Genomic DNA, 10,510 nt, shown 5'->3' with positions numbered 1-10,510 from the left:
CTCCAGGTAGGGTCCTCGACTGCTGTTTTCTCGAAGTGGTCGATCGCATTTTCGTAACCGGCTTCTTTACGATCGAAGCTCATCCCGATGTCAACTGTTGTGCTCTTCTGATGGAAAACTCGACCCTCACCGCAGACGCGGATAATATCGTTGAAGTGTTCCTGTCGATGATAGGCACTAAAGTCTGTCCAAGGGCGAAGCCACTTGGGATAGTATTTGCCGTCGACCGAGGTTGCGAGGCCAGTAGAGCTCTCCGAAGCGCCAGCGAGCCTGAGTTTTTGGTAAATGTCGAAGTGACAATTATGCAAGTACTCTGTTAAAGTCGTCTTTTGGTTTTTGAGTTTCTCTTTCTCCTTTTCGCGTCGCTCGTTCTCCTCCCGTGCCTTTGCTTCTTCCTTTTCGCGTCGCTCGTGCTGCAGCTGCTTTTCGAGCTCCCGAATTCTTTCAGACATCTGAAGCGATTGATGGATAATGTTGATTAGGCAAGGTTGCAGGCTAATTGTAGAAGCGATTTGGAGTTCCCCACTACAAACGGTAGGTAGTTGCCCAAGGCGTGTCCACTGCTGTTGTAGCCTGAGGCCAACTTTCTCCCCTACTGTAACGGTGACATCCATTTCCCCTTTTAAAAAGCGAGGCCAACCGCTAGTTAATAGGCGAATGCGACTACTAGCCAATACGCCTTAACGCTCTGTTGTTGTCTTAGTTGTGCAGCCTGTTTTATTGACACGTATCTGCCATACCGCTTGTTTCAGGATGTCACTGAGCCCATCTGCTTTGCTGTGACGGCTTGTTGCGGCACATGCCTCCCACAACTGTGGTGCCAAAAGCTTCTCTGCAGCGAGTGGAAAATGGATATCTTGATGCCTAACGATGCGTCAGGCACTCTAGATGGGAGATACTGTCAGTGCTCTGAAAAGAAATCGTTCTGTTTGCTATGTGTTTGGCGACGAAATTACTAAAAAACCTTTGACAGCGCAGCACTGTAGACAGGTGGCCCACAATGGGCAACAACCCCCACAGCGGACACAGTTGCGCCGGCCGTGTCTACTTGTACCTTGTTCTCTGCCAATGCTGCCTTTGCAACCGTTGTTGGGCCATTCGTGCCTCCGCCCGCAGCAGACCGCTGATCTTTTGAAAGTGTTGTAACCTCCGTGCTATCTTTACTTTGCTTCATATTACGCTTCTTTTTCTGGAGCCGCCGATCCAAACCTAAGTAGTCGACCTGGCATTCCAGCATCCACTGGGAGACCCATCCTGATCAGTACCAGTGCTAATAAGAAGCACTGGGCCAAGAGCATGTAAACAACCTCTGATCTTTTACCTCGAATCGAAGGGAAAGGGAGTTACACACCACCCTCGTCTGCCAGTTTCTTGTTTGCTCATGACTGGTTGATAGTTGTACTCGTTCTAATCTATCGTCATAGGTGATTCTCCGTACACTTGTTTCTATAATGTCGATTGATGCGTAGCAGCACAATGATGGACCCCTGCTGCACTAAGTGCCAGCGGTGGTGTTCTGCCGGAGCCCTTATTTAGGCGATCAGCGCACGAAGTTGATTTCTTCGTTGTTCCTTGGCTCACCACCTTGTTTTTCTCGGTCGCAATAATGATGCGCGGCTGCCAGGTGGTGTGCGGAGGCTCAGATTAGCGAAATGTGTGGAGATTTGGGGGAAAGCCATTGTGCCCATGGCTGTAGCCACGAAAATGTAAACGCAAATAGCCGGTCAATTATCTTGTCATTTGCCACCACTTTTATGCCTTTGATCGAATTCTTGCTGCTTAATCCGAAGCCTGGTCACTTGCTCTATGATTTGTGGCAGTTTGGCATCGCAGCGGTAGGAGCCCGGCAGCACCCTATAGACCAGTGCAAGTCGGTCTCGTTCCGCAAGCTTATCAGCCAACTGTCTAGGACTTGCTGTGTTGCATGCATTGACGAGTCTCCTGTAAGGCCAGCCAGGGGGAGTTATTCGTGATGCAAAAAGAACATAGTTAACGTTGTTAGCTACCCATGCTACTGCCTCTGGCTAAGTAAGCGTTGGTTCCAAGCTCGCTCTCCATCAACACGATGAATTGCGCTGCGTAGCTAGCTAGTACAAAGGTTCATTAAATGATAGAACCCGCTATTCAATTTTCAAAATTGCGTCACACGGTTATGATATCTATGAACCTGGGCCGTTTCTGCCAATGACGCAATAGTCACGTGAAAGATCACGTGCCAACCCAGCACTCTCGAGGCCCAATGTCAATATGCCCCTCACTCGTTCTGCCCCGCGGCGACGTGCCTGACAATACTTACCCTCATCCAAAAAGCAAAAAGATTTTTTATAAAGAACGCAAAGTCCCTTGACGGCGAACAAGGCTCCCTGGCTTCTGCGGGATAAATCTCATGACCTCGACGCTCCAGACAACTCCGCTCGACCTGCAGGTCCGGCTGCAGTTGACACAGCTGTTGGACCATGTCAAGCAAAATCCAGATCAGTGGGTTTCTATCAATGGCCAAATGTATGAGTATCATCCGCCAGCCATAAACGAGCGCCTTGTCCCTATCATCAAGCCTATATTCCAGTTGGTATGTCGAGAATATCTATATGACGATGCCCTGAGTACTGAGAAGAAGTAGAGTCCGAATAGGAAAGTCATCATGATGCGAATTTCTGGGGATGCTAAAGACTACAAATACAACTTCGATGCGGGCGACTTAATACTGATCGAGGGACAAGGGTATAGCATACACCATGATGGCAGAAGTGTTGCACTCCCACTGCAAGAAATGGGACATATCTTAGGGCAGATCACCATACAAGTGGACAATGAATGTACATTATACTTGCTATGGATAGTCAAATCGACTTAGACCTGGGAAATTGACCAGACTTATCCAAACGAGCACATCTGGCGCGAACCGTTATTTTGCGTATGGTGAAGTATATCTTGAGGGCCGGATGAACTTGCGACCGACGAGAAACACAAGACCGAGGCTGCTGCACTGCTCGCATCTGCCTGGATGGGAGATCCACCGACATCAATAATGGGATTGAAATCGGGACGCACGTCGAGACCAGTGTTGCTTGACAAGTGCCCAATAGAGGCGATGCTAGTAGGGTCAACGCCGTCTCCAGTCTCCATTTCTGAAGAAATCGCAGCGGATTGGACGCTATCGAAAAGACTGCCTGGAAAGCCCGCAAACCAGCCAGGATGTACGTTGACGCTGGTGTTGTCAAAGCTGTCTCCAGCGTCCATACCATTGGAAGTGCCTGGGAAGCCCGCAAACCAGCCAGGCTGCACGTTTATGTTGTTGCCAACGGTGTCTCTAAAACCGTCTCCCGCCTCTCTGTCAGGGAAAGTGCCATCGGAGAAACCCGCAAACCAGCCAGGTTGTACGTTGAAGACAATATCGCCAAGGCTCTCTTCAGATGCGCTGTTAGGAATGCTACCATCCAAGAGGCCGGTAAACCAACTGGCTTGTACATTGAATGTTCCAGCGTGATCCCCAGTTCTCTCGTCATTCTTCTGCCTCTTTGAGGATAGACAGACTTCGCTATCACCTAATCTTTTCTGTCCGCAACTTGTATGGTTGGGCGTAGACCTTACGCGCCTGCTATTCACGATTGGCTCAGCTTCCTCGACCATCTCAGAAAAATGGTGCATTTCTGACTCAGAGGAGACTGCAGCACTTTGCACGGCAGGCTCAGCTTCTCCAAATAGGGATTGAAGATCGAAGGACGAATCAGGATTCTGATCGGCTTGACTTTGGGCAGCAGTTGAAGATATGCTATAATTTGCTTGCCGAATCAGATCCTCATGCTGCACAGCATGATCGCGTACGAGTTCGTCTCTTGGCGCCTCTAAAATAGCTGAATTTGTCGCAACGCTCCCATTTAATTGTAGACTCTCTCTCGCCATGGTGCGCGGCGGATTTGTGCTAGATAAAGCAGTCTCAGCAAGCATATTAAGGAAGGGAGCTGATGTTTCAGTCGTGTTTGGGGGCTGAGGCACGCGGAGAGTGTTATTCTGTAGCGTGACATTCTCGTTCGGAAGCCAAATCTCGCTGTGCCTGCTAAACCAATCCTCACAGTCGGCATAGATCCATTGCAGATATCGTCGGGCTGCCGTCTCGAGCAGATTCGACGAACCGGCTAGTTCATCAAACTCAGCGGTTGTTTTGGCACCTCCTGCCCTCAGTTCGGATATAAAAACCCTTCGATTTTTGTTTTGTTCAGTCGGTAGTCGCGCCTCGTAACTAGACGGTTAGCTGATGGCTGCAGTGCAAATGGTCCAATCCTCTCACAAGTCAGTGTAGTTTGGACAAAGACTAACAACGGCGCTGATCGAGAATTCTTGCGCAATGCCCATGTATCTTTTGCCTCGACTGATATTCCGGCTGATGACCTTTCTTATTTTTTCTTCGGTGATGTCGGGATTGTTGACTGCTGCCGCATGAACAATGGCGTCCTTCGCTGCCTTTTCAGTGCAATGCCATCGGTCTTCGCTCCCATTATAACCTCTGGTTCCCTGATGTAATATGCGCTCTCGCAAGTGAAATATTCCAAGGCTGAGGAAGCGTTGCTGGATGGCATTTAGCCATGTATTTTTCTCGACTTGGACCAGAGCCAGAAAATAGTCTGTGCAGTCTTTCGGATCGCGAGCTGTCCTGAAGAATTCTTTGGCCGTTGTACGACATATTGTTTTTCGTATATCTTCCGGCAACCCGGGCAAGTATTTTGATGTAGTCGGCGGGCGCGGTTTCTGTGCAACTGATAACGACTGTGCTGCAGAAGACGTTCGTGGCCTCAGTTCTATAGTCGGTGAAGGAGGCTGTGAGATGGTCGGTGGTGCTTCAGTATATGTGGATGTACGGGAGACTGTAGATGATAGAGGCGATGGATGGCTAGAAGGCGTTGCGTTCGCTTGCTGTTCTGTGGTTATAGTATGGAACAGCTGTGGTTCCAGGCGTCGAATGAGATGTACACAATCAACCAGATGTGGGCGAAGCTTGTCAAGCAAGGCTTCTTTAGTGCGAGCTCGAAAAAGCGGCCAAACTTTGAAAAAGCTCGAAAAGTCGTTGAGAACAGGTGAGTTGGCGAGATCTGTGGCCATAGTGCAGAAAGTTAGTGTGCAAGGAGAAAGGTTGGCCAGACCACTGCTTCAAGGAGGCAGAAGAGGAGACGAGTGATGAGACAGACAAGGCGAGCTAGTCCGAAAGGCTCAAGTGCTTCACTTTACCTGAACAGGCAAAGACCGGGGCACGGCGTCGGCGGATCATTTCCTAATCGACCAAATATTTGGGTGGCCAAATATTTGGTCGATTAGGAAATGATCCGCCGACGCCCAGTCATATCCACGCTTCGATGAGCTTTCAAAAGCGACAATCACCTGCAAGGAGGAAGGAAATCATCGAAGAGTTTCCACTCTAATTAAAGTATCAATATACAGGGTACTATCATACTGGCAGCAGGCTTCGGTCGCCGTACATGGGTGTCTCGTATATGGGGTGTCTCGTCCCAAGGAGAGATTGAAACAAGGCGCCTACCTGTCTTGGTCAGTTCGTCGGACCGATTCAAGGTGCGAGATATCATATAGCATATCGGACAGCCGCGAACGTGTTCTAGTCATAAAGGTAGACCATGGTTCGTGATTGATTTTTCGAGGAGGCTTCACCGCCACTCATGATGCAGCGCTTCATGAGCAGAGAAGAACTCATCACTGATGCCGTTTTTTGCGGACTCGGCTCGTTGTTCTACATTGCCAACACGCTTCAGAACTGGCGTCGTTTCAAGCTTCGCCTGGGCGCTACCCAGAGCTGGTACCACGACAAGCACTACGTATCGGCAGTCGTGCTGGCTCTTCTCTTCCTCTTTGGTAATATAGCCTGTTCATTATGGATTGGCATTGCGCACAAGCGTGGCTTACCAGATGCCGTTCCTGGGATAATGTGGCAAGCCACCATTGCCATATGCTTCGCCGGTTCTGAGGTATGAATCATTCCTACGCATCGTTATCCAAGCTTACAAATGCAGATGACTATTCTTTACGCTGTTTCGGATCGAATTCCCGGGAGACAGCTCGCCGGTCTATGCATTACATTTCCCTCAGCACTGTGGATTGCCTTTGGCATCTGGAAGTGGCGTTCTGGGGCGGTATGGGCCTTTCCAGCCATGATTAACGGATCGTTTGCGGCTATTCTACTTTATCACATAGTCAAACGGCAGAGTAATCCATCACTCCCGCCCCCCCTACGGTCTGATTTCATTCGTTTATTGTTGCGCGTCTTGATAACCACAACGAGACTTTGTATGGGCTTTTACTCATTTGCGAAAGGGCCACTCAGATACCATTTTGGCGTGCAATGCGCATTCTCACTGTTTGAAATTGTTCAGTCAGCTGCACATACAGAGATGCGATTGATCAAGAGCAGGTCAGACAAGAAGCGTGCCGAAGCTACGTCAAACAGGCGGAGGTCTGTTAGCTGGATGGATGGCCAGTCGCAGCAGAGCCTATGTCACCGGGATCAGGCCGGTATCATTGTATAACTGTACTATATCGAAAATACAGCTACGAACGAAAAGAATATGCAGATGCTCCTTACAGAATGTGCCGTAGATGTAGATATCACTCAGGTGAGCCGTATCGTTGTGTATTGACTTCCAATTGAGCAATTAGGGAAGCCGCCCTAGGTGCGCGGCTGAGGCTTGTGTATGTCGGAGTGCTATGAGGACCACTTCGTACATGGATTTGTCAAAGATAAGAAAGCCGCAGTCCGAGGGCCAAAATGAATGCAACACACTTGGCGAAGCACTAGTATTCTACTAGACAGACTCAAATACTTTGTCTTCTTTGAAATCTGAAAGAATTGTTGGGCCACTTTTCTTCTGCTTCTACGCGCCCCAACACAACTAGAAAATGGATGACCATTTAGCGGACTACCCATCCCTTGAATTATATCTAAGATCACTGTATCGATTGTGTGTGTCAAAGACTCAACTCTGCAGAATGTCGTTGCTGCGAAGTCATGAACATGGAAGTCGACCTTTACATTTACTACAAAAACATCCAGGGTCGCCTATGCGCATTCACCGAGGATAATTATACCTTCGCCTGTTTGCCGAATTGCGGTTAGAATTTGCAAGCAGTTCAGAACTGAAGTAGCACCAAGGTTTCAAGCATTCCCGCACGCTTCGGTGGTATTTCGGGGTCTGTGTGACCGACGCCGTTTTGTCATCAAGACCAAGGGTGTGAGGAAGAGCGCCAAGTTTACACACAATGGTCACCCGCTGTTCACGAGGGATGCGAGCCGAGATATTTCGACTCCATCTGAAACGGTATAAATACTACTATGCATTCTAAACTGGAAAATTTTGTTTCAATCATAATTATTTCACATTCCAATCTCTTGTACACATGAGTCACCATATAAGGAAGAAGTACACCGGCGCTCCCTGCACAGAATGTGTCTTGGATGCGGAAATCATAGAGGTAAATGTGCTTTCTATAGCCGGGTGCACTGATTGCCCGTTGCGCGTCTGTTGGAAGCATTACTTCTTTGCCAGCACAGCGAAAAGGTACTTTCTCTTTTGCGACATGGATGTTACGAATCTAACACCAAACAGCCACATTAGGAAGGCACACGAAGCGGCAAGATCCTCCCGGCATCAACACAACACGACCAATGTTCTTTAGCCTAGGGAGCCATTCACACAACGTTGTGCGGACATTCGGTTCAGATCAAACGGCGTGTTTTGCTTTACTTTCTACATAAGCAAGTGCCTGCCCCCAGACACAGCTCACGTTCGCATCAACTTGCATAACTAAAGCTATCAGAATGCTCAACCTGTCCGTACGAGAACTTCCCGCAAGTGAACACATTCAACGCGTTCTAGTCGATTTAGAGGTACCAACGTTTCATCGCACACTCAAAATTACACTAACATCAAACAGTTGACAGGGCCTAGTCGCAAAAAGTTTAGCCAAGCACTCGTGCTGATCTGTTTCACAAGTACCAACGACGCGCAAAGCTTGGAGGATCTATGTGGTTACGACGAAGACGATGTAATCGGCCTAGTGAGGCAGAAAATGCGAGACTTGCAGACTGGCTCTGACGACGACACATGGAAGCACCAAGTTGCATTAATTCGATGTGTCTTGGAGCAGTCTCGTGCTATGAAGAGTTACCATCAACAAGAGATTTTCGATTTCACTCGGACATTTCAGCAAAACCGGAAGACATACCTGTCTATGGTCGGTATCGGGTCTGAGGTAACCTATGTGGAGATCGCCAAGCTTGCAGGAATCATCAGACAATGCAAGTTGCTGCAGAGGGAACCAAGCATGGACAATCTACAACAATTTCTGCGACCAGAGTATTTACCTATTCGCACACTCGAGAGTCTGCCATGGGAAGCGCAATGTGGCCTTTCCTATGGGGATGCTCAGAAGTTCACGGCGTTTACCGCTAGCGTTGCGCGCGAGTTCAGTTGCACTTGGGACGACGGTCATGAGGCCCTCTTCATCATCTTTCGACGCCTCCAAAGTACTCGACTAGGGCTTCCTGGGGACTATTTGCACTCCGTACGCAATCGTCTCCGGAACAGCATTCGAGATTGCCAAACGCCGAGCCGGCTAGTGTTGTATGTGGTTGCCTCCTTCGCTTTGAGCAAGGATGAGCTGACTCAACACTCCATACATGAGTTTCTGAATCTGCAGACCAACGATGTATCGCGTGCGACGATCAACTCCTTGACCCGCGCGTTAGACAAATCAATGAGGTCCTGGCCTATATGGAGAGGGCAGGCTGCGAAGTTCATGTCGGTTCTGTTGGGGGAGGCGATTAACGTCAAGGACATGAGAAACATGTGTACCAAAGAAGGAAGCACATGCATTGACTGGGATGACTATTGGTATACAAGATTTGATGGCCAGACTAGCCATGATTCTGCAAAAGCTATTGTGTGTGATAAGTTGTATAGAAAATAAGGATACGGAACGTGCTAGTCATTAGTCCTAAGTAGACAGAGGACCTACATGAGTTTATAATCATTCAATTTTGGAAGGAATTCGAGAATTTAGTTCGCTTTGAATTGTGATGAAGAATAGTTGTAGTTATGATTCTAGTTCCACTTATGAAAAATAAATAGAGAAGGGGTTAGAGGCTGAGAGTTACAGCTGTTCATTGCTCTTCGTATTATTATGGCTCTGATGTGACTGGGCGCGGCCGCGCGGGAAGGTATCCGGATATACTAGGGCCCAGATAACTACAGGTCTTGCCCGGACTTAAAGTCAGGTAAAGGCGGCCTACTTCTTCTCTTTACCAGCTTTTCTGCAGGCAAGCTAGACCACCCATTCAATGACTGTGGCAGATGGCTTATACGGACGATTTCGGAGACGATTTGCGTGACCACGCCATGGGGTTTGTCTCCGTTCCAATTGTATTCGGTCGCATAACTAATCGTAGGAAGGTTCAACCAAGGTTTCCGTGATGCGCAACATCTGTGGAGCCGGCATATGGGCAAAAATAATCGCCTCTGGGAAATTCAACGGATCCCCCTAGGAAATGCTACAATACGTGCAGACTCCGTGTGTCTGAGCCAAGAGGTAGTAGGGGTCATTCGCGATTGGAACAGGTGGGAGTGGCCCAAGGCGGACAAAGTCGTATTGCGCGAAGCTCTGGTCAGTAACAGTGATATAGTCTCGTCCCTGATACTAATTCGACATAGATGCATTTGAAGAGGGCTATTCACGAAACAGCTAGACGCCATGATGTCTCGGTGAAAACTTGGTATTTGTCTGACGAGGAAAAGTGTTAGGAGCTCTATGTGTTCATTCGAGATCTGTCTATTTCTGAAGAACGTTATGGTGAGCTTTCGGCGGGGTTCGCTGCTATCAGGCTAGGGAACGTGCCGCACTGATGGTGTATTGTTTTCAGGCACAGATTCAAGCTCACAGACGAGGAGGAGTAGGCGTGCGGCGGTGGTAGCTAGTGACCGGTAAGCTCCCTTTCTGGTCAATTATAAGAAGAATAGATTGCCTACATCTTAGTGATTCTTCTCTCTTTACCTTTGTTTCCCTATATTATAATTTCTTGCATATTCTAGACCTTTGATTATGGCTCATCAGAACCCTCGGTATCATGATTCATTATACTCATCCATGTTGCCATACGACGCTGGACTCGATTATGTGAGACGCATCGGCATTTTTCCTCCGCAACACATAAACCTGTTACCTTCCAGCACCGAGGCAATGACCAGAAACCCCCAAATGGACAAATTTTTGGATCTTACGGCGTCTAAAATACGCCACCTTGGTCTCTTGCTTTCCGAAATAGTCTTTAACGATATTCAGAATGCCGTCCTAGTCGTCGACGATACTCGAAATCTCGTCCGAAATGTGCAAGGTTTGGAGAAATTAGATAGAAATGTCTATATCGCTCTCCTGAGCCTCGAAGCGATCATATTGCAGCGTACTGGGTCACTCTCATATGGAAAAGCCTTGGAGGAACTTGGGCATCTCATCT

The 10,510-nt window shown here is 48.3% G+C and overlaps 4 protein-coding genes across 4 annotated transcripts in view; 2 read left to right on the top strand and 2 right to left on the bottom strand.

Annotated features, from left to right (window-relative positions):
- BBA_09907 (uncharacterized protein) overlaps positions 1 to 452 on the bottom strand; it is a gene marked incomplete at both ends in the record, with an annotated part of 987 nt that extends 535 nt beyond the window's left edge. The window contains one exon of the mRNA XM_008605004.1: positions 71 to 452. Within this exon, the coding sequence (XP_008603226.1) occupies positions 71 to 452 (382 nt within the window). The remainder of the gene's footprint in view (positions 1 to 70) is intronic.
- Positions 453 to 2,874: 2,422 nt separating this feature from the next.
- Positions 2,875 to 5,097, bottom strand: BBA_09906 (uncharacterized protein; the record flags this gene model as incomplete). Its single annotated transcript, XM_008605003.1, has 2 exons — positions 2,875 to 4,240; positions 4,289 to 5,097. 2 exons carry the CDS (start codon positions 5,095 to 5,097, stop codon positions 2,875 to 2,877), a joined length of 2,175 nt encoding a protein of 724 aa, XP_008603225.1.
- A 572-nt stretch (positions 5,098 to 5,669) lies between these two features.
- BBA_09905 (uncharacterized protein) lies at positions 5,670 to 6,530 on the top strand (the record flags this gene model as incomplete). The annotated part of the gene is made up of 2 exons (XM_008605002.1): positions 5,670 to 5,972; positions 6,378 to 6,530. The coding sequence occupies 2 exons, from the start codon at positions 5,670 to 5,672 to the stop codon at positions 6,528 to 6,530; spliced, it is 456 nt and encodes a 151-aa protein (XP_008603224.1).
- Positions 6,531 to 7,819: 1,289 nt separating this feature from the next.
- On the top strand, positions 7,820 to 8,970 carry BBA_09904 (uncharacterized protein; the record flags this gene model as incomplete). The annotated part of the gene is made up of 2 exons (XM_008605001.1): positions 7,820 to 7,888; positions 7,936 to 8,970. The coding sequence occupies 2 exons, from the start codon at positions 7,820 to 7,822 to the stop codon at positions 8,968 to 8,970; spliced, it is 1,104 nt and encodes a 367-aa protein (XP_008603223.1).
- Between the last annotated feature and the right edge of the window lie 1,540 nt (positions 8,971 to 10,510).

Source organism: Beauveria bassiana, assembly GCF_000280675.1.
Source record: "Beauveria bassiana ARSEF 2860 unplaced genomic scaffold BBA_S00073, whole genome shotgun sequence".
Classification (NCBI taxonomy): Eukaryota; Fungi; Ascomycota; class Sordariomycetes; order Hypocreales; family Cordycipitaceae; genus Beauveria; species Beauveria bassiana.
The sequence above is the reverse complement of the archived record's forward strand: the minus strand, read 5'-3'. Positions and strand labels throughout refer to the sequence as shown.